The following is a 23,414-nucleotide window of genomic DNA, read 5'->3' on the forward strand; positions in this document are numbered from 1 at the left end:
TGGAATACTGTTTGGGCCTTTTGCTTTTGCTTTCTGGGGGTTGATGCACGGCAGTGTGCTCGCCACATCTTCACCAGACATACTGATTGGTTAACTCAGCTGGTGAGACAGCGATTCTGGAGCTGGAGGAGGAGATTCATAGAAGGCAAAGGAGCCAGTAGGCTCTGTGAAGGGTAACTGAGGGACACTCAGCATCTCACTTACTATAGTCAGTGATGCACTGAAGAATGGCAATAGAGTGGTTGTTGACTTTGCATTTAAGGACTTCATATATTCAACATGACTAATTAAAAGTTCTCATCTAAATATAATTTAGACTTGCAGTTTTTATATATCCTTAAGGATATTCAGTCTATTAGCATGAATCACATTGAAATGAAAGCAAGTATTCATGTTTTCTCCCGGAGAGCCACCTGGAAAGGTTTTTGGTAGGGAAAAGTTAGTTTTGTCTTTCATTTTCTCTTTTGGAAACTTTAATGTTTCTACACTGAAGGAAAAAAATACAAAATGAAATGAATAAGCTCCAAACTAGCTCCATTTTAGCCATGAACAGGCCAGCTCGGGGCTATAACAACACACCTCCTTTTATTTTGGTGAACAGTAAACAGCATGCACTCGGATGATGGAGGATGTAAAGTGGTGAGCTGTGGGAGTGAGATATGGAAAGGAGTGGTCATGTTGTTCGTAGTGTCATTGTGTCTACTGACCTGAAGGATCCCACGTCTTCAGCTGTTTCAGGTCTTACACTATGAAGGATACTTCAGCCTGTATACAGCAGCTGTTTCCTGTGCCTGCTGCTTTGCAAAACAACCTCAACCCCAGTTCTACCATTTCAAGCTGTTCGTGTCATTTCTTAAACATGAACATTTCTGTTGTCAGTGATGCTTTGCTGTGTTTCATGACGGTGTCTTGGTACTACTCTTTCTCCCTCTATGCTTTACATGTGTGTGCATGGAAGGACAGACAACAGTCCTGAAAACACATTTCATTTCTGTTTTTTTCCTTCCTTCTTCACAGCTACATGATAAGCTGAAAGAGCAGATCAAAGATATTCTGAGGTGCTTGTGTGTAATATGGAGGTTCACTTTCCAGCTAATCTGTAGAGTACAGTTGTGTGTGATTTTGGGGGAGTGTCTCCTTGTCTGTCATATAAATAGTCTGCTGCTTTGTTAGAGTTGGTCTCTCTTCCAGTTTGCCAGTCTCAGGTCCTGACCAATTAGTTTCGATTTTTTACAGGAAAACGCTATTACACATCAACAAAAATGGAGGCCATCAAGAAGAAAATGCTTATGCTGAAGTTGGACAAGGAAAATGCGCTGGATCAGGCGGAACAGGCTGAAACAGACAGAAAAGCAGCTGAAGACAGAAGCAAGCAGGTAGGTGACACAGTGCAAATCACATGAAGTGGACTCATCAGTCTGGTGGTTTATATGAGCTTAGTGTGTGGTGTAGTTTAGCATCTTGTACCAATGAGAACGATGAATGAAAACAGGAAAGAGTTCTTCACTGGGTTACAGCTGAAAGACCCAGTTATGTTTTATCTGTGGTTTTGGTGGATGGTAGTCGAACAAGGACCTGAGTCTGCTGCTGAGGAAAGTCTGTCCAAAAATGTAAAATCTAACTCTGTGTTTCGTGTCCCACGCTATCAGCATGAAGACGAGCTTCTACAAATGCAAAAGAAGCTGAAAGCAACAGAAGATGAGCTTGATAAATACTCCGAGGCCTTAAAAGATGCTCAGGAGAAGCTTGAAGTTGCTGATAAGAAAGCTGCTGATGTGAGTAAAACAAATTCACAGTGGTGTGTTTGGTGCATTTCATAATTCCACATTATTGATAACTGACCAACCATTACATTCTGAAAATACAGAAGAAATATCAACGCGTCTCTTCCACAAAACAAACAGATTAGCAGGGTGCTGACGTGGATGTGACTCTTTGGGAGATGATGATTTTTTTTCCCTATTTTATGACTGGGAAGGCCAAGACACTGTAATACATAATACAGTGCTCTCTCAGTGGTGGCATTGTGTCTCACACAGCATGAACTGATGGTCAGTGTAAACCAAGCCAGTTTGAGTTCCTGTTTCAGCCTTGCATTCCATTCTCATCATGCCCTGTGCTTACTTCTCACAGCTGTTGGGGGGATTCAGAGCCCTTTTTAACTCTGATGTCAACCACCCAACCTTGGCAGTGAGATTAACAATTGTTCAAGTCCATTTTAGGTACCCATGCCTCCCAGATCACAGTAACTGACGACCTTTATTTAATGGATGTAGCCTAATTTAGGCTCATTCACTGTGGCTCACAGCACAATAAGAACTAGACTATCATAAACCAATGGGCTATTGTACTCACCTTTTTCCATCTGTTTTACTTTAATACTTCAGCTCGTGCTACTCCTACAATGTTTAGTTCTCAAAGGTGTCCAAATGGTTCTCTTTCACACACTGACTTTGAGAATTTAAACTAGCGTCAGATTCACAGGACAGGCTCTCTGTCAGACATCGCTGGACAGTGAAATACAAATGCAGGCCATAAGAGGCTGAAAGGAGAGGGGAACAAATGGAAAACAAACAGATGATATGACAAAATAACTTTTTATACACACACTCAGGGGTGGTTAGAAATGAGACACCACTGAGGAAAGTCAGACACGGATTAAACTACAGAAAAGAGGGTGGGGCAGATAATCATAGACAAGGAAAGACAAGACAAGAGTAGAAGGTCAGACATGAGGAAAGTAATGTTCAAAGGGAGGAAGCAGAATTAACCAAAAACCCATAAATAACACAGAAACTGACTAAATATAAACAGAGACAGAAGAGGAAATGGGGGGATTTCTTCTGAGAGAAGCGATAGTTATTTCTATTTCTCCGTATTTTTGTTTATTTGTTTTATGTTATCCATACAAATAAGTGTTCAAACCCTCTTTTGGACAGATGTCTAATGTTATGATCAGAAAGTCATTGGTGCCCACAGGTGAGGCGGTGGAGTCCTTTTGTTTAATGGCTGACCCCGGGGGATTTCTGAAAGAGTAGACCAGAAATCCAGTCCAGCCAGCTGAGCCAGTTGAGCCAGTCGAGCCATGCCATTAATTACAGAAACTCAGTCCATTAATTTAGCTCATAGGTAGAGTCCGTATGTTTCTGGACAGTGGCACACTTTTTGTAATTTTGCCTGCATACAGCACCACACTGGATTTTAAATCAAGCGATCAAAGTCATTTTCAAAAATCCTTTCTTCAAAAAATATCGCAGTTACATCGGATGAGAATCGTACAAAAACATAGATATATTTATACATATATTTAAAATATTCCAGGAAAAAGGGAATATTATTTATCTGTCCAATGGATAGTACTAATGTCTTTAAAGACAATATCACTATTAATCATTCTTTAGCTCTCATTTTCCAGAGTGTTGATTATGGACATGATTTACCAAAATAAATCTCTTTTCCTATCCATCAGCACTCCTTCAAATAAACCATAGCTTAAAGATTTTAGTTTGCTGTCAATGATAAAACCTGTTGTTCTGTAGCAGTCTAACAATAAATGTTCAAAGGCTCCACCTTCATCGTGGTTCAGCATAGGACCTTTTCTTATAGTAATTTAATCTTTCTATATTCTCTTGATTCATAATTATCACCATGACCTCATCAGCACAAGCCATGGCTGCCATTCTGTATGAATCACAGATATTATTACAGACCACTGGACACGCTCAACCTGAGGATCTATCTCGTTTTGCTGTGCGGCACAGACCAGAGACTCGATCTTCCAGGTGATAGATCCAACGATGAGGCTGGGAGGATTGGTTCACTCTCTTTGGGGGGAGAGACCATCTGCATTGGTGCTCCACGAGTCTGGGAGGTAGAAGTTTGTATAGTTAAACTGGGCAACCAAAAAAAGACCACCTGGCTTGGAGTGAGTTTGATCATTTTGCTGGTTCTTGTGGTCATCCAAACAACAAAGAGATGTTCAGCTTCCTCTTCAAGTGCCTCCATTCTTCCAGCGCCAGCTTCACCACCAGCAGTTCTCACCTCCCCATGTTGTAATTGTGCTTTGTGGGTGACAGCTGATGAGCAAAGAAAGCCAAGGGGTGCATTTTATCAGCAACTCTCTGGGATAACACTGCATCTACCCCAGAATCCAAAGTGTCAACCTCCTCAATGAAATAGAGTGTGTTGAGCAAGAATAGGCGCAGAGGCGAGCAGATGCTTAAGATGGTCGAAGGTTTCCCAGGCTGTGACATTCCACTAGAAAGGTGTCTTAAGTCAGACTTTGCTATTGTTCCCGATAAACCAGTGACAGAAGTTGGAAAAACCTAAAAAGTAGACACTGTAGATGTTTCCTGGATATGGGAACTACCACTGCTTGCACTTTCACCGCATTCAACTATCTTTTGGAGCAGAATGTCCTGATCTGAAGTGAGGCCACAAAGAACTCACTCATGTTCTCCCCACTGTTGTCATTGGATGGTGATTGCATCCTGGTGCCAATCAGTGTCTGAGCCCATTGTGGTCAGATTGTTATGTCATAAAACCAGCAGAAAGACGGACCCACTCACAGATCACTGAGAAAACATCATGACTCAGTGTTTCTGTGTTTCTGAGTTCTCATTTGGTATTGTTTAGTTTCCTTGTTCTTCCCAGTTTAATCATTTGTATTTCTAGTTCTGAATTTTTAGTTCCCCTTCGTGCCCTGGTTGTCTTGGTCTCGTCTGTGTTCTCCCCAGCCTGTCATGTCTGTCGCCCTCTCCATCTTCTCAGTCTGTCTTGTTCCCATGTCTGTTTCGTCCTCTGTCCCAGTGTTTGTATATCTTAGTCTGCGTCTTAGTATGTTTCCTGTTTTATTTTGGCAGTCTCTCATCCTGTGTTCAGTGTGTTCAGTTTTGCTTCCTCCCTTCCCGTTAGTCTGATTATTTCCTGCTGTGTTCCCTCCTGTTTCCCATCCTCTCATTATCCTGTGTGTATTTAAGGCCTCAGTCTCCCTCTGCCCACTGGTGTGTCGTCCACTGGCTGTGTTTCTCAATGCTCCATGTTCTCCTCACTACTCGTTCCCAGTTTTCAGTGTTTAGTTTTTGTGTGTACAGAGATAAAGCTGCCTCTTCCAGTTTACCCTCTTCATGTTTGAGTCCTGTAACTGGGTCCCACCTCTGCCTGGGTCCCACTCTTGACAGACATAGCTAAGCATTTTGCAATCTGGCGCCATCTGTTACAGCTGAAATATCTTAGGTATCGAAAAGCAGAAATGAGGTTTTCTTGGCAGTGGTCATTTTTGCAAAACCAAAAAAACTCAAAAGTACACAATGCTGTACACAACAGTACTCCAGTGCATAATGTATCTGTGCGTGAACAAGTCAGTTAGGCAGAAAGTAGCGTTTCATGATGGAAACTGCCTTCAAGCTCTTGAGCTCTGCAGGAAATGTAGTTTTATCGAGGTGGATTTTTTGGTAGCAAGACAGAAAAGACAGAATTCCTGCTAATGTTGTTCAAATGTGAATCGTATTTCTGGTTCAGCAAATTTTGTTGTTGCATGATGAAACTGGCAGCTGTGGAATCTGTGAGATCTGTGCATTCAGCAGAGACACTGTTTGTGTACATGCCATCTTGTGAACGGGGGAATCTGCATTTTGTGTTTACATCTTTTCACTTATACCTGCTCTTTAATTGGTTAAAGAGTTATTCTAGCCATTTTATTTTGCCCTTTCAATGCTTGTAAACCTTGGTATATTTTAGAAATGGGTCTAATTCCTGAAATAGATTTTTATGCCATTAGGAAAACATTCAAAACACCCGACACAGCTCCTTCAAGATCTTTCTGTTAAATATACTTTCAATCTTATGTTTAATTTGTAAAAATCTACAGAAGTCTTTATTTGTCAGTCCTTTTTCTTTCAAATCTTCAAAACCTTTTTAATTGGTCCCATTAAGTAAATCAAAATATTTAACCAAACCCATATCTTTCCATTTCTTAAATCAAGTATTCGTGTGATATCCACTGTATGAGTCTATAGGGCTCCTGGTCTGGTTCTGTCTGACCACATTAAACGAAGTCCGAGGACATGTTTGTATGCAGGGACTGGATTCATTAAGGTGTGTGGAGAGGCTTCTATCGCCTATTATTGCCTGAAACCGAATATGACTTGATATTTGGCATTCCATTTCCTTCCACTGTGCCGTGCAGACCAGGTTACATGTGTCCACTACATTGCCAGTTTCCTCCACCTTAACATGCCACCCTGTGTTCCTTCCTCTTCTTGAAGCATGTGTTGACCAGTCATTTCCATCCTTGTGCTGAAATCACTTCCTCATCACCCGTGTTCCCATGTCTGTTAAAGTTGACACCAGTTACCACTCATTACCACTATATTCAACTTTTCTGACTGTGGAGCACACACATTAACATTCACCTATTTGATGTACAGCTTTGAACTAATGCTCCGGTCTGACAGACTCTTCACCTGAACAGAACTATTCATATACACTTCCTTCAAAATGACCCATAATCGAGTTCTCTCTCTAGAACAGTTTGAATCCACCTCCAATGCTACTGGCCTCATCACTTCGACCTGGTCTCTTGTACACACAATATATCTGTTTTCCTTTTCTTCATAATATCTCCCTTTATGAGCCATAGTCCATACGGACTCCTTACTCTCCTCCACGTTCCTGCATTTCTGTCTTTCTCGATGCCTCCTAACTCACCTTCCCTTCTGAGTCTTCCTTTGTCTACGGCCAACAGTAGCACCCTGTTTTTGCCCTAACACCTCAACCATTTCTGCAGCATTCCAGCAATCAAGTATGTATCATAGATAGGGCTGCCACAAACGATTATTTTGATAGTCGACTAGTCACCGATTATTTTTGTGATTAGTCGACTAATCAGATCATCATCCATTGACCGTAAAACGTACAGCTTATTGCACCAGCAGCATCTGCTCTTATATAACTATCATTAGCTTACAGCTTTAAGTGTTTAAGGTATGTGCTAACTAAAAATAAAGACAAGATGATAGTTTATTACATTTTAATGAAATTTGCAGATTGTTTCGGTAAAGTTTAATAAACTCCTTGTTATCTAAAATACAACGGGACACCGGAGTAAATTCTCGAGCATCTCACACTTCTGATAATCAGTTGTCTGCTTGACGTTTATTCAGCTGTGTAAAAACTATAACTTTAATCTCAGCCAAACCGATTTACTCAGGAACAAATAAAACACTGAAAAAAGCCAAACAATAACATTTTTAAGTTATCTAAGTGACTCATATATCATGTTTAACCTGAGTAGCGAAAGACAGCGGTGGGTTTGAAAACAATTTGCCGGGAGTCCGGTGTTCTCAGCGGCTCTAGTGAGCCTTGAACCCCGGCTCGCTATCGAGCTGGTGGCTAACAGACGTCTCCGAAAACGTCGGAGCGCTTTTGAAAATATGTGGTGTCTTGATAAACTGAGCAGATATTTGAAGTTTACACAGCTACATTCTCGCCTGAAAATATGTTAAACGTTTATTTTGTGACCCAGAAAGAATAATAAGATATTAAAACTAACTAGCTGCCGCCATTGTTGGAAACAAGGCCGCGCTATGAATTCTGGGACACAGTTTCTTCTTCTTCTGGGTTTAACGGCAGCTGGCATCCTTGTACATGCAGTGCTGCCATCTTCGGTTTCATTCCGTTATTACACTCTTAAATCCTACTACTTATTCCTGCGTCTTTTGGGATCTTACAAAGCTTCAAACGAGGCGTCGACTATTAAATTAGTCGTCGACGACTTTGATAGTCGACGTAATCGTGACTAGTCGACCAATCGTGGCAGCCCTAATCATAGAGTGGCCAGACCAGAGCCACTCCTCAGTAAAAGTAAGTTGGAGTTTTCCAAAAGGCATCCGAAGCACTCTCAGACCATGAGAAACAAAATTCCCTGCTCTGATGAAACAAAGACTTAGCTCTTTGGCCTGAATGCCAAGCATGATGTCTGGAGGACATCAGGCACCGCTCATCACCTGGCCAATGCCATCGCCAGGTGAAGCATGATGGTGGCAACCTGCTCCAAACTGCTCTGGACCTCGGAGGTCATCTTTCAACAGGACAAAGACCCTAAGCACACAGTCAAGATAACAAAGGAGTCACTTTAGGATTACTCTGTGAATGTCCTTATGTGACCTAGCCAGAGCCAAGACTTGATTTAAGACCTGTTAAATCTAATATTTGTTAATATATGTTTAAAGAAAAAAAAGAAAAGAAAAGAATTTCAAGCAAAGGGTTTTTCATGTTGTCATTATGGAACACTGTATGTGGAATTTTGAAAATGAATTTAATCCATTTTGGAATAATGGTGTAATATGACAAAATGTGGGAAAAGAGAGAATACATGCACCGTATCATGATAAGTTTCTGGCTGAGTACATCATCCTAACTCACTGAAAACCAAAAGTGAATTTTTAAAAAAAAAGGATATTTGAAGAGATTCTTTGGAACAGCTTTGTCCACATCCACATTATATTATCCATTTCTTTGGAATAACATGCAATACGCTGCTATCAGGAAATGCTGCTTTTACTGTGTTAGACATGTGCAGCATATGTAACAGACTGTTTTTCTAATTAATCTGCTCCTCGTATTCTCAGGCAGAAGCAGAAGTGGCTTCCCTCAACAGACGTATCCAGCTCGTAGAGGAGGAGTTGGACCGCGCTCAAGAGAGGCTGGCAACAGCTCTGCAAAAACTGGAAGAAGCTGAGAAGGCTGCTGATGAGAGCGAGAGGTGACTCTGCTGTGACCTATTATTTTTATTGTTCTTCTACGATGAGTCAAGCGTTATAGGAACAGCTTGAATGTCAGTGACCACACTTTTCCCGTTGGACGGTTCATGAACATACTGTGCTAGAACCACACGAAAAAGACCCAGAATTGAAAATGTATCTTAATATATCGGTAAAAAACTCCACAGATGTTGAATAGCTACTTAGTGCAGATATGGAAGCAGATGGAAAATTAAACTGCAAGCGAGCTCTTTGTACTGGCTGATCAGACTTTATACAAAACAGGCGCAAGGAACTAAACAGGAAACCTAAACTGGGGGTACACTAGAAACCAGGAACACTTGGAGGTCATCAGACCCATGACTGGAACAACAGGAACATAAGAGACACTGACAGAGTGTATACATAAGAGAAGTGGAGATGCATAGAAACACAGCTGGAGCAAACTAGACAAACGTTACAGGGGAAACAAAAGTGAACACAATGCACATGAGACAAGGACTACCAAAATAAAACAGGAAACACCACACCGAGCGAGAGAGCGAGGGACATGACGGGCTGGGGAGAACACACAGACGAGACCAAGACAACAAAATGGAACAAGTAACTAGAAATGCAAATGATTAAACTAGGAAGGAAAAGGAAAAGCTACATACATGTGACTAGAAAGAAGTTACATAACAAACTTAGAAATAGCGTGAGGACCCACATCACAAAGACCAAACAAACAAATATCAACCTTGACGAGTCCAACAGAAAACAGGGATCCTTACAATTGGACAATCTGTGTAACCTCTGTAAGGTCAAGGTATCGCCTCGTGCTACTGGTACTTACACCAACACCAGCCAAATGCAAAACTATCTGAAAGTTTAATTGAGTTGGTGCTATACTCAGTTTTTTTTAATTGTGTATTATTGCACAGTCTATTATTAGCTTCCTCCCAGTCATATGTAAGGCAGCAGCGAAGCAGGGAGCCAAGTTACAACCTAAACATCTAAACAGAGGTTATTAATACCACGTTCTTTTATTTAGCTGACAAATTTTCAAAATTAACTGTTCTATGCATTAAATCCTATCTGCCCCATAGAAAACACTGTGTAGCTACTGGTGACAGGTCACTGTGTGGCAGCACCATGGCAGGTCCATGTATCCTAAGTGAGGCTCTTGATTACATATTTGATCATCACTCTGGTGAGGAGGAGAGGCCAGGAAACTGACAGTGAGGATGGATCAGAGGAGGAAGCGTCAGAAGCTGAAGATGGCACGGAATATAATCCAGATAAAGAGGAATGATGATGACGATGATGGCCATCGAATCCTGCTTTGAACTGTTCCTGATTAATCAAACATGACCAATGTGTAGCGGCACCAGTTTTACAAAGACAACTGGTAGAAAGGCATCACAGCATACATGGGTCTTCTGATTTTCATCGGAGTGAACAGATCCAGAAGCAGATCTACCAGCAGTTTGAGGGATGCAGAGTGTGGTTGGACAATTTTTCCAGGCCACAGTGTAACTCTGGAAATTTTACATGTTGTTATGGGCGATTCGCTTTGACAGCCACAATACTATTCAGAGTCATCATCAGCAAGACAAACTGGCAGTGATTAGAGGTTTGTGACGAGTGTGTGGAATAGCAGCCGCTCATCACTCATGTCCAAGTCCAAACATCACAGTGTCTGGTCACTGGTAGGGGACGCTGCCCTTTCAAAAAGTATATGCCAAGCAAGCAGTCCAAACATGGCATAAAGATATGTCAGAAGTGCAGTTTTGGGATAATTTCCTAGTCACACAAATAAAACATTCCCCGTCACTTTTGGCCAGGACCACAACAGGTGTTGCTTTATGTGACTATAAAAGATTTTAAATGGTTTAAAAACAAATGTTCTTAATGTTGTAACTCATCCAAAGTAGCCTGCGATAAACAGTAGACTGTGTTTCATCTGATCATTTCTTATAGTCAAAATAATCCAGAAGTATTGTTTTTTCAGATTAATGACACATACAAAAACTGTAATGCTCACAAGAACGTGAGCTGATTACAAAAATCCAACACAACAAATAGTGATAATATATCTATTATTATAGTTTCTATAAAGAGTGCTAATGGAACAGCCACTTTTGATCGGGAACACAGAATTGTTTTACATGAAATGAACGAAGCATGAGGGTTAAAAATGTTTAGCAGTGTATTTGTATTGTCAGAAAGTAAGGAATGGTTTGTCTGCACAGAGGTATGAAGGTCATTGAGAACAGAGCTCTGAAAGATGAAGAGAAGATGGAGCTCCAGGAGATTCAGCTAAAGGAAGCTAAACACATCGCAGAGGAGGCTGACCGCAAATACGAGGAGGTGAGTTTTTTTGTTCTTGTCTATTGCAGTCCGCTGTAGTGATGCACTTTCTTTAGGAACCAAAGACATTTGAAAGGAGCTGGTAACTGTATGTACCTCTGTGTTGTTGTTATTACAATAATACTGAAAAATAGCAAATCCACGATGCAGGATCTTAAACTCTCACACTTTCTACTCAGGTTGCTCGTAAACTGGTGATTGTAGAAGGAGAGTTAGAGCGTACAGAGGAGAGGGCAGAGCTGGCTGAGGCGTGAGTACATATATGGTGTTATCTACCCCATGTTTTAGGTTTTTTTTGAAGGACAGAAGCAATTATTTCCTAGGAGCACTGCTTCAAGTGTTTACACGTTTTTTTACATATCATGGCAAACGTTTAAACTGTGAGTTTTCCGCACCAACCTGTTTTTGTCTTCTAAAAACTCTAAAAGTAAATGTGCTGAGCTGGAGGATGAACTGAAGAATGTCACCAATAACCTAAAGTCCCTGGAGGCCCAGGCTGAGAAGGTAAGGAAAGGCCAGAGACACTGAAAGTAAACATATAATCAAAACGTGACTCAGACAAATTCCTGGAACGTTCCTTTTTACATATAACAATAAAGAAGCTGACACAGTACACTCGGGAGGTTTAGACTCAAACCAAGTATCTCCTTGCCCCGCTGTGACACTTCACCATCCTGCAGACATAGCAGACATCTCCCTCTGAATAATCTTCTGCTTCAACACAGTACTCGCAAAAGGAGGACAAGTATGAGGAAGAAATTAAGATCCTAACTGACAAACTGAAAGAGGTGAGCAAGAAAGAAAAATGACCTGTAGATATTCTAAATGCTGGATTTATTAATCATTTTATTTATCTATTTAAAATATTTTCTACATTTAAATGAGTGCTGCGCTCTAAATGTTTTGATGCTTTGAGAGGTCAACATACTGCTGCATTTCTGTTACTTCTTCAACTTCGTTGTCTGATCAAAAGTTGTTGCTTTAACAGGCCGAGACGCGAGCTGAGTTTGCTGAGAGATCTGTGGCCAAGCTGGAGAAGACAATTGATGATCTGGAAGGTAAAACACTCATTTCTCAACAAAATTCACCCTTTAATTACCGTATTTTTCAGACCATAAGGTGCACCGGATTATAACGCGCACTAAGCGAAACAAAACAGTCAAATAAGTCACACTTTACTCAACTTATTCTTCTTGCTTCCTCTGCTTCCGTACCATTGATTCATTAATGTGAATTCTCTGCAGCTGCTCTATTCCCATGTTGTTGCAGTATATTAATGACTAACCTCGTATTGTGGATGGATTATCTCAGTTGTTCTCCTGACTGAAGTTTGGTCCGTTTACAGCATCCTGCCATGCGATTGCATTTGTCCCTGACCATCGGGAACCCTCACATTAACTTTTATCGAGTGGAAAAAAGTTAGCGTTCATCCTCCAGCTTCACTGTGTTTATGTTATGCTAACATAGCTGTGTTGCTAGCCAACACATAGCACATCATTATATACCAGCTAGCCCAACTTCAGTAACCCTACAAACGTCACTGCTGTTTAGTTTTCTGTCTTCATTTATGTTGGAAGTGATAGCAGAGCTGTACGTTTGAATTTTTCAGAAATCTCTCAGTCAGAACATGCTATATCATGTTTAGGTGTAAACTAGCAAGCTAACTTCCTGCTAACTTCTAACTCCGTTAAATGTAATAGATTCTGTTTTCATGGATGCCTGGATGTTAAACTTAATTGTTACACCTGGTAAAGCAGCAACACTGATCATTTTATTAAAGATGAAAGAATTTAGACAGTTTTTAACTCTCAGTGATGCCGCAGTGTTCGTTTGACTTTGGGACCTGAAGCTTACCAAAGTCGTACTAAAATATTTTTTGACAGATTTTTGCGCGCCGTGTACCACATAAAATCGGTTCGAGGTCAGTAAACACAACCAGAATTCATACATAAGGCGCACCGGATTGTAAGGCACACTGTTGATTTTTGAGAAAATTAAAGGTTTTTAAGTGCGCCTTAGAGTGTGGAAAATACGGTATACAGAAAATTCAGAAATTGTCCCCCCAAAACACAGATTTATGCATTTTTTGTGCCTAATGTTGTTTTCACATTCACATAAACTATAAATTTGGGGATGTTTGACATGGTAAAGTGTAATGTCAAAACATCTACCAACATAACAGTGGTTGCAGCAGGCCAGTTCTTTGAGACGCAAAGTTCAGCAGAGGAATTGAGCTTTACATCATTGTTCCTGATGTCAGTCTGAACTGTTACTCTCTTAGCTGAATGGCTCCCTTTAGTTACTGTTTCATGTTTGACTTCCACAGAAACAAATAAGGGAAAATGTTATTTACACAGTAGCAAAATAAAGACAAAAATAAAACAGAGTGTAAACTTGAAGGGAGAAGAAAAAGGAAAAGTGGATGAAGCAAAACAGATAGAGAGCCAGAAAACAAGACTCAGTACACACATATATATACACTGTTGGGAAGGTTACTTTTAAAATGTATTCCATTACAGAATACCGAATACATGCCCCAAAATGTATTCTGTAACGTATTCCGTTACGTTACTCAATGAGAGTAACGTATTCTGAATACTTTGGATTACTTAATATATTATCATGCTGTTTACAACTACATGAATGTACTATTGCTGTGATTTATTACTATTACTGAAGGTCCGCGGCTCCGAACCGTAGTAAAGGGACCTCTGGCTAATACGTCGGGTCCGTGTCGGGCTCGTAGCTGAAAACTAGCTTTACTTTGTTGTCTGGATCAACTTTGCTAGCAGAGACAGAGAGAGGCGTTGAAAGGCTGCTCCAACGGAACTTATTGTTTCGGAGGAAAACACGAACACAGTGTACAGTCGAGTCTTAATAGCTTACTTACAAATGGGCTCGTCAGGCACTCTTCTTGGCTGCAGTGGTTATTATTATATTTACATGCTTCCAGCTCCCGTTTTTGCTCCGTGACAGCTCGGACTTTTCCTTTCTCTCCCTCTCTCGCTCACAGACACATAACGTGTATGGCAGTCCATTCTCCCTGCAGCACGGACTACACTGCCCATGAGGCTACATGCTTTAGGGCTATGCCTGTAGCATTCTGCCTATTAGCTTAGCACAACAACAACAGCAATAAAGCGCTCTCTCACCCAGGAAACACGCAGAGAGAGAGCGCGTCGCCCTGTAACCATGGCAACCGTAACGCTGCCGCCTGGAACAACAGAGCGTAGCTGTCAAACAAACCCAAACAGTCCTGACCCGCGACAATATGAAACAGGAAAGTACCGCCGTGTAATCCATTTATTTCAACAAAGTAACTGTATTCTGAATACCACCTTTTTAAACGGTAACTGTAACGGAATACAGTTACTCATATTTTGTATTCTAAATACGTAACGGCGGTACATGTATTCCGTTACTCCCCAACACTGTGTATATATATATATATATATATATATATATATATATATATATATATATATATATATATATATATATATGGGAGGATGTCTCCAGTAAGTTCGGTTGTGATGAAGAGTCCAAGACAGTGAGCAGCACTAACACAGAAAACAATGCTACTCTTATTAACTGGACTCTTCTATTTAAGAAAGAACTGCTTAGTTAATTTTTTTATAACTCAGTATTTCACTGTGAATGTTTCTGCAGATCAGTTTCAGCCTCTTTGTTCAAACTGTCTGTTTTCTTTCTTCATTTTTGTCTCTTGTCTGTGTTTATACCCACAGATGAACTTTATGCACAAAAGCTCAAGTACAAAGCCATCAGTGAGGAACTGGACCATGCCCTTAATGACATGACCTCTATGTAAGTGTGACAGCACATGGATGACCAAGAGAGTCTTGCACATTGAAATCAACCACTTTGTGATTTAATAATGAATTGTGCCATAAAATATGCATTAGTAAATTGATTTCAGAGCATCAGGCTGTCCATTTTACTGCATTAATTTAAAAAAAAATGCTTTAGAAAATAACAAAAATCTTAATTTTTGTTAAATTGGGTTTTTAATTGAGTGTTTAATCTTTTTTTTTTCTAAATAAACAACTAAACATTAAAGAGTTTGATAGTGTTTTGCCACCCAGAATAAGTGCACTGTAAGCTTTAAGGTCATTGAGATACTGATGTTCTTCTTACTGTTGATAGACAAACAGTGGGTACAGAATTCAGACACTATTGAAGGCTGATGCTGATATGCTTGTTTTGGGACCTCAAAGATGATGCTGAAAACACACTAAAGGTTTAAACCAGGGGTCAGCAACCTTTAAGACCCAAAGAGCCATTTGGAGCCGGTTTCCATGCAAAAGAAAACACTGGGAGCCACAAATACTTTCTGACATCTAAAATGAAGATAACACTGTATATATTGTTTTTTACCTTTATGCTTTGTGTGAACAACTGAGGTGTGTTGCTTATGAAATCCATGAAGTGCTACAGAGAAAATTACATTTTATTTATGTAATTAACACATTTTGAACTCTTAAAGAAATATAACCAAAGGAAAGACACCCAGCTGAACTAAAATGATCCATGTAGCAAACAAAAACTGTTGTGAGCTCCACCCTTATATCGCCTTTGGGCTTTTGGAGCTTTGACCTGACTTTTAAAAAATAATTGGAAAAAAAAGCACTATGCTGCTGAAAAATGAAAAATAGATATTTGCAAAATTCTGCCTAAATATGTATTTTACCTGGTTAATGTGTGGGGCGGGGCGTGGTCTGCAGCGCCGCTGCAGGGGAGGCGGACGCACCTGAGCGGCACCCGCAATCACGCCTCGCCGCCTTAACGTCTGTGCCATCTATGCTGTTGTGTTGGTGTGTGTCGGGCTGTGAGCTGAAAAGCTACAGCCGGCTGTATGCGTACAGCAACCGTGTGTGAAAAGTGGTCAATAAGGAGATGCTGAAAAGCGTGTTCATGCAAACATCGTCGGGTCTGCCGTGGTACAATGGGACTTCTGCTCCTGAACCTCTGAACCCCCTGAACAGCAGGACTGTAAGCTGCTGTCTGTGAGGCGTGAGCAGTGTTTGTTTTTAACATAGTTCACGGTGGAGCTGCTGACATAATGTGGATCCGAGGATCCATAACTGGCCTACCTGGGGTTGAAAGTCTCGATAAATGCACGGCGTTTCGGCGGGTACATCGGCTTCCGCGAGTGTGACGCTTATTTTGAGCGATGAAAAAATAATAAAATATAATTTTATTTTTATATTTCAATATCACAATAATCTTCCAATTTAGAAGTACAAGTTATAAAGAACTAACATAAATAAAATACACTTCAGCTAAATACTTCTTTATTACTAATTTATTTTCCCAAACCACGCGGAGCCGCACTATAAGGACTAAAGAGCCGCAGGCTGCCGACCCCTGGTTTAAACTGACTACAATACTTGCTGACGCTGTAACGAGGGGCATTGTACTCATTGTATAAGAAACGAGTGTCTGAATCTAGACTTTAGATAGGTGTTGCTATGGATTTGCAAAGGCCATAAAGGAAACATTAAACATGAGGATTTGTTTGTAGTCTTTCCGTACGGAGTCAAATATCTTGTCAGCAAATTGAGCACCGCTGTTAAAGCTGACGCTGACGGATTCATCAGTGAGCTCTTTTGTCGTGGCCACCATGTTATCTGTAAATAGACCTGCTTGTAAAACATATTGAATGGCCTGTCTATGTTGCACTTGTGTTGCCTGCATTACTAAGATGTTATTTCAGATATAAATGCACTTACTGTCTTTTGCTTCTGTTGTTTTCAGCTAAATGTTCAGAATCTCCACCATCCTTCCAGGTTGTGACCTTTTCTCCTGCTGACCATTACTCTCAACTCTGCGTCTGTGATCGCCTACCTGTATTTACAGTATTCCCACTAAATCCTCGAAATTTGCTCCTGTGCAGTTAGCCTCTTATGATTCAGTTGTCCATGGATAATTGTTTGTGCTCTTAAATGTTGTCTTGTTTTGCTCTTCATTGTGCTTCTGTATCAATTCTGTGCTGTATCCCTGTTTAAGGAAACATCTCTGGGTTACGTCATCTGTATTCATGGTTTATTTTCTTAGTTTGAAGTTATTAATATTTGTCTTGCAATTTCGATGGGAGTACTGCAGTGTTCAGTCCCTAATGAATGCTTTCAGGATTTTCTTGTCTCAGGAATTCAGGGAAATTTGGTGATGAAAACCACATCTGGATAGAAATATCACCCACCTATATATATAAACATATATATATACTTATAGATTTTCCTGAATTGTGAATTACAAAGTATTATGATTGTAAAGCCTTGGTGAAAGTATGTCTCATGTTCATTTGTCTGTCAGCAAAGTAATTTGAACAGTTTTGGAATTTGGTGGAGACGTGGAGCACAGGCAAAAAAATAAAACCATTTACATTTTGTTGCAAATCTGGATCTCTTTGTTGGAAATTACATGAAAGCAGAGATTTGCTGGACTGGTGTTTTAAACTTTTTGAAAATATAAATGAGTAGGGGTATCTAGAGCATTCTGCAGTCGCTGGTCTGTGCATTAAATATCTAATTTCTGGAACAACAGAACAAACAAACAAAAGCTGTTGAAGACACCGAAAACATGACTTGTCATTAAATCATATGGTTAAATATTAAAGGTGAAATGCTGTCGATGCTGTGTTCTGCCCTGGTGCTTAACATGGAAAATTTACATTAATTTTACTCTCCGTTTGTGCACACTGCACATCGATGATACCCTGCAAAGCATTGTGAGATGTAAGAGCTACAGACTTTTCTAAAGAAATGTACCTGTTGCCAATTTTTGGAGCTAAATGTGAAAAGCAGCACTGCCTCATTGTGCCTGTTGACACTTTTACTGGAAACATGGACTTACCTGGGATCCCCCTGCCTGCCCACTCTCCTCCTCCAAGAGACACCATGATGTTCAACAGCTGTAATCAACCCTTAACGATTGCTGCCTTTAACCACCTCTCTCCCTACCCACAGATCCCAAAGCCCCCAGGCCTGGTACAGTAATCTGTCACACTGGGCCAATGCATTTGTGGGCTGACGGGTCAATATTATTATGTTTTTCTTTGTCAATATAATTCGACAGGCTGAAAGCGAGCTTAAAGGGCTGCTGCACACCGTCCCTACCAGCACTGAGAGCAGCATATTCATCCATTTTCATTACCGACTATTTGAGCGCCTTGAGACAACTGCTGTTAGGATTTGGTGCTATGTAAATAAAATTGAATTTAATGTAATTGAACTGACACTGGATTGCACAATCAAATTTACTAATGCAACAGGCCCCTTCCCTTAGCTTTCCTTTGAACTCACACACCTTATAGAAGAGTTTTATGTGGATGGAGTGGATAAAACTGAACAAACAAAAGTAAAAAGATAGAAAAGCTAAGAGAGATATATTAAGAAATAGTTCTTTTTATATATGTGTCGAATTAACTGGCATGTTAAGAGCTGCACTGTCAACTAGTAACGAGCTCTCACAGTCACAAGAGGCTGCTCTTTCTAACATTAGCTGTGCAGAATTGCAGGAGGAGGGACAGCAACAGAGTGAGGAATAGAGAACAGAGACTGTGATTCCAAAATCAGATGTGGGGGTAGAAGTACGAAGGTAGATTCAAATAAAAGGAATAGCTACTCTGACCATGAACCACTCTAAAGTGAACCACTCACGCTAAAGTGGAGCCTTTAATTGGCACTCATGCTGATCTGCCTGAGGTATTGCCCCCCCTCTTTCCAGTGTTCATAGAGCCTCAGGATGAGTGTAGGTGAAGACCTGCGTGCATTGTAAGGAGAAATAGGAAGACATGATGGACACAGTGAGGAAAGACTGTGACCCTTCAAACACATGAAACAGGTTTTTGAGTTTTCTAACTATGCTGAGCAAGGGTAAGAATCTGACTTTTAAATTAAATTAAATGAAAACTTTGTCTGGGTTTATGGTTGATAAACAAGCTGGAGTGGAAGATTGCTGCTAATCCTCCTCAGAATGTGCGTCAAAAAATAAATAAATTTAAACTTAAGTCAGTTTTATTTTATTTAGGGACTGTAAAATGATCATGTAGTGGTTTGCATAAGAAAGAAGAAAACAAATGGATCAAGATCAGCATCGGAATCTTCTTTATTTGGCCACGTTTGTGCACACAAACAAGGAATTTCACTCCTGATGGAATGAGATGAAGATTAAGATGAAATAAATAGGTCCGGGGAAATAAAAATGGGGGAAATGCAAAAGAAAAATAATAAAAAAATAAATAAATACAAACAAATATTTAGGATTTAACAGTTAGTAAGGTGATAAATGTAAAAAGTAAAAAGATAATGGGGAAAGTTCCTTTAAAAGTGCCCACCAGCAAAGGACAGCTTAAAGACCTTTTAATAATGGCCCTATAATAACGACTCAGTAAACACAAATTCAATAACCATTCTAAATTTCCCTGCTTGCAACAGAAGTGAATCAAATGTTTCTTTTAAACATTGTGGCACAATTGTGGCCAGAGGTGGGAAGCAGTGTTGGTCAAGTTACTTGAAAAAAGTAATCAGTAACTAATTACTGATTACTTCCCCAAAAAAGTAATCCCGTTACTTTACTGATTACTTGTTTTCAAAAGTAATTAATTACTTAGTTACTTTTTAAAAACACGATTTACAACCTGAATAGGTGATAAAGCGATAGATCTTTCAGACCAATTCTACTTTTTCTGCATAATCCATCATACAAAATGTAATCAAATGGAAACGTCTCTTTTTAAAACTTTAAACTTTAAATCTTTTAACTTTATGCATCAAGCAAAAACTTAATTATATGCAACATTCTCTGACTGGAAGAAATTTGTTTAACATTTAAACCTATTTCCAGCACATAAAATAAAATAGGTTTTTGTGTTTACACTCACTCTTTCAAATAGATGCAAGTAAAACAATAAATAAAATCAAAGACTAGCGGTCCTGTTGCTCTGTTTTCACCTATAAAGCAGGAGTGGGGTAGGCGGAGGTTTGCCCTGGTGCAGGTGTGCCGCAGCGGTCAGTTGAAGAATCCGCGAGTTTCTCTGGGAATTTCCCATTACGTCGTAGCGCACTCGGTGCTTGCTTCGAAGTTTAGGGGGTTTTTTCACTGTAAAAAGAAGTTTTCTTCCCACGCACAACGGACGCTAATGTTTTTGTCACTTTTTATGGAATCAAACTCAAAATAAGGTCAGTACTTCCACGCTTTAAATGCTGCACGCTCATACTCTCTCCCAGGGCTGGACTGGGACAAAAAATGGGCCCGGGCATTTTGACTAGAGACCGGCCCACCAGGTATTAAAACCATAAAGCCTTTGAATGAAAACACAAGCTGTTGTGACAGTGATGTACACTGTCTTGTTGGTATATGTATGATTTCTATACATTTTACGTCAGATAAAAACTTTGTTCGCAAGATTCAGATAATTATTTAATAAAAGCTAGATATTTTAAATGAGAATAAGAAAGAAAAGTATTTCTTTGTGCCCCCTTTCCCTGTTAATGCCCTACCTGGCCCCCTGGCAAAACTTTGCTAGACCCGCCCCTGCACAGTTACCAGCTGTCAGCTACTTAGAAAAGGATCCTGGTGTTATTTGTCTCTCAGAAACAGTTCATAACTTCCCTTCAACTCATTCATGTCACCTAAAAGGTAAACCTGTTTCTCCATCACCTGTTCAGCTCTGATGATTCAGTAAGGACATCTCCTGGTTTCATCTTCATGTTTCCCTCTCACCACATATCCAAACCATCATCATGACCAGCAGCTTTACAGCTGTGGCTCCAGCAAACATCAGCTACTAGAAATTAATATTAAATAAATTCTAACAACAGCTGATCAAGCTTAAACGTGCTGCTGTTGTTTAGCACCACATCCGCTGGTTTCCTCTTTCTGGAGCAAAGTGGGCGATAAACAAACAAGAGAGAAAAGCCGATCAGCTGATCATTGATCAGTTTCATGATTGAAGTAGAAACAGGAGAGAGAGGGGAGAGAATGAGGGGAGAAGAAACAGCTGCAGCGTAAAGACAGAATAAATCCAGCTTTGTGTCTTTTTCCATTCTAGCTGAAGTCCGGGACAAACTGTGTTCCTTTTCACCTCAACACGAAACACGTAATATTTTCTCTGAATACGAGACGATTCCGTTTTTAAAGGAGCCGTTGGCAACTCTACTAACTAACCTTATGAATAAAATAAAGTTCACTATCAGTAACATCACAGCACCCACCCAGCTGTATAGAAACTCCGTCATGCTAGCTAGTACGCAGTACGAGTTATTGTTACTGACTGTAAAAAGTCAGCACAATGAAAATAAACTGCACCTAAACTTGGATTATTTCTGACCCAGATAGACTGCAGGTCATAACTTCTTACCTGAAGCTCAGTTCACACTCGGACCGGCGGCTGCCTCGGGTCTCTCCTCCTCCTGCCTCCCCTTTCCTTCATCCACCTGCTGGCCTCTGTGGAAGCTCCGCCACAGCCACCACCAAACAACTGAGTTATTTTTACACATCGGCCAAAAAAAATAAAATAAGTCATCAGCCCACTGGGCAAATGCCCGGTATGCCCGATGGCCAGTCCAGCTATGCTCTCTCCCGCACTCGATATATTGTCCATCGTTGATCTGCACACAGCTGTTGTCACGAACGTCGCACTCGCTTACGTCACTGTCATGAGACATTCTCGCAAAAAATCACGGTTTCAGACAAAGAAGTTGAATTACTACTTCAAATCTTACTGGAGTATATTTTTAAACATAAGAATCTGTACTTCTGCTTAAGTCAATAATATCTGTATTTTTGCCAACTCTGATTGTGGCAATCCTTTAATTTATATGCTATGTTCAGAAGCCTTTGTAAGAATCTGGTCTTGGTTTTTACATGTGAAATAAATTAATAATTATGTTGCAAAACTAACATATTTTGTCACAATTTGCAATTAAAAAGTAATCTGAGCACAATAACACTTTTATATCCAATACTCCTAAAATACACTTTTAGGAATGTTGAATTTCAAATATTAATATTTAATCCACTTTCTTCAAAGAAAAACTTTAGCATTCCCTTTTTCCTCGTTTTTGGCCTACAAATTTTTCCTAATTCCAAACATTGCCGTTTTATTTTTCAAGTGTTGGCTATCTAATGCTTGATTTAAGCTTCTGCAGACATCGATGCTGGCTATTTTCAACTTGTTCTCACTCTCAAAGCGTAACATTTTACGCTAGGTGACGAATCGTCGGTATATTACGCTTCCGGGAACCCAACACGTCCCTATGCAGCGATCCCTCGTTTATTGCAGGAGTTACGTTCTAAAAATAACCCGCGATAGGTGAAATCTGCGAAGTAGCCAACTTTATTTTTTACAATTATTATAGATATTTTAAGGTGGTAAAACCCCTCACTACACACGTTATACACTTTTCTCAGACAGACATGAACATTTTCACATGTTTCTCTCTTGTTTAAACTCTCTTAAAGTTCAAACCTTCGTAGAAAAATAAGGCCAGTATTATAGAATGAAACCAAAGATCAAACCCTGTTTTCAGGTCCAGAACCTGGGAATAGAGCAGCTGCCAGAGAATTCAACATTACTGAATCAATGGTACAGAAGTAGAGGAAGCAAGATGTTTGAGTTATCTGACTGCTTTTATTTTCGCTTAATGTGCCTTATAATCCGAAAAATACTATACTATACTATAGGGCTTTGGAGTTGGCGTAACGCCGCAATGTATTGTGGGAGCGCGGCGCCATATATCCGGGCCACGAATCAAAATAAACACACTGTGTTGGAAGGACGGTTGCTAGAAACATGCTTAAAAGCAGTTTAAAAGAAAAAGGACGTTATAGAGACAGATTGCGTCCGGATGAAAAGAGACGGTACTTGCAGAAAATAGCATGCATTAGAAATGTGGACCCGTATGAAATAACGGCAGTGGAGTAGAAACCCCGGAGACCAACCGCTATTGACGTAGCCTGACATATTTTCGTATATAAACATTCAGATTAGTGCAGTAGAAATTCATGAGGGGAAATTACAGTGAGAACATGTGGAGGCTGTTAGATGGATAACATAGTGAGTTCAGTGCATTGATGTGACATTGTCCTGAATGATTTAGTTATTCTGTATGGTTAAAGAAATTGCAATGATTTATTGTTTATTATAAATAATCCTAATTATACATCTTGCTTCCGTGTTTATGTCCTGTGTTACTAAAAATACATTTTATTGTAGTTTTATACATTGATTAATGACCTGCAGAATCTCCTTATCATATTAAGTGATTCATAATTGTC

The 23,414-nt window shown here is 40.0% G+C and overlaps 1 protein-coding gene across 1 annotated transcript; it reads left to right on the plus strand.

Annotated features, from left to right (window-relative positions):
• The first annotated feature begins 1,262 nt into the window (after positions 1–1,262).
• Positions 1,263–14,943, plus strand: LOC135932475 (tropomyosin alpha-3 chain-like). Its single transcript, XM_065469962.1, has 9 exons — positions 1,263–1,376; positions 1,650–1,775; positions 8,631–8,764; positions 10,997–11,114; positions 11,294–11,364; positions 11,543–11,618; positions 11,840–11,902; positions 12,103–12,172; positions 14,861–14,943. The coding sequence occupies exons 1-9, from the start codon at positions 1,263–1,265 to the stop codon at positions 14,941–14,943; spliced, it is 855 nt and encodes a 284-aa protein (XP_065326034.1).
• The last annotated feature ends 8,471 nt before the right edge of the window (positions 14,944–23,414 follow it).

This window comes from Pelmatolapia mariae, linkage group LG22, assembly GCF_036321145.2.
Source record: "Pelmatolapia mariae isolate MD_Pm_ZW linkage group LG22, Pm_UMD_F_2, whole genome shotgun sequence".
Classification (NCBI taxonomy): domain Eukaryota; kingdom Metazoa; phylum Chordata; class Actinopteri; order Cichliformes; family Cichlidae; genus Pelmatolapia; species Pelmatolapia mariae.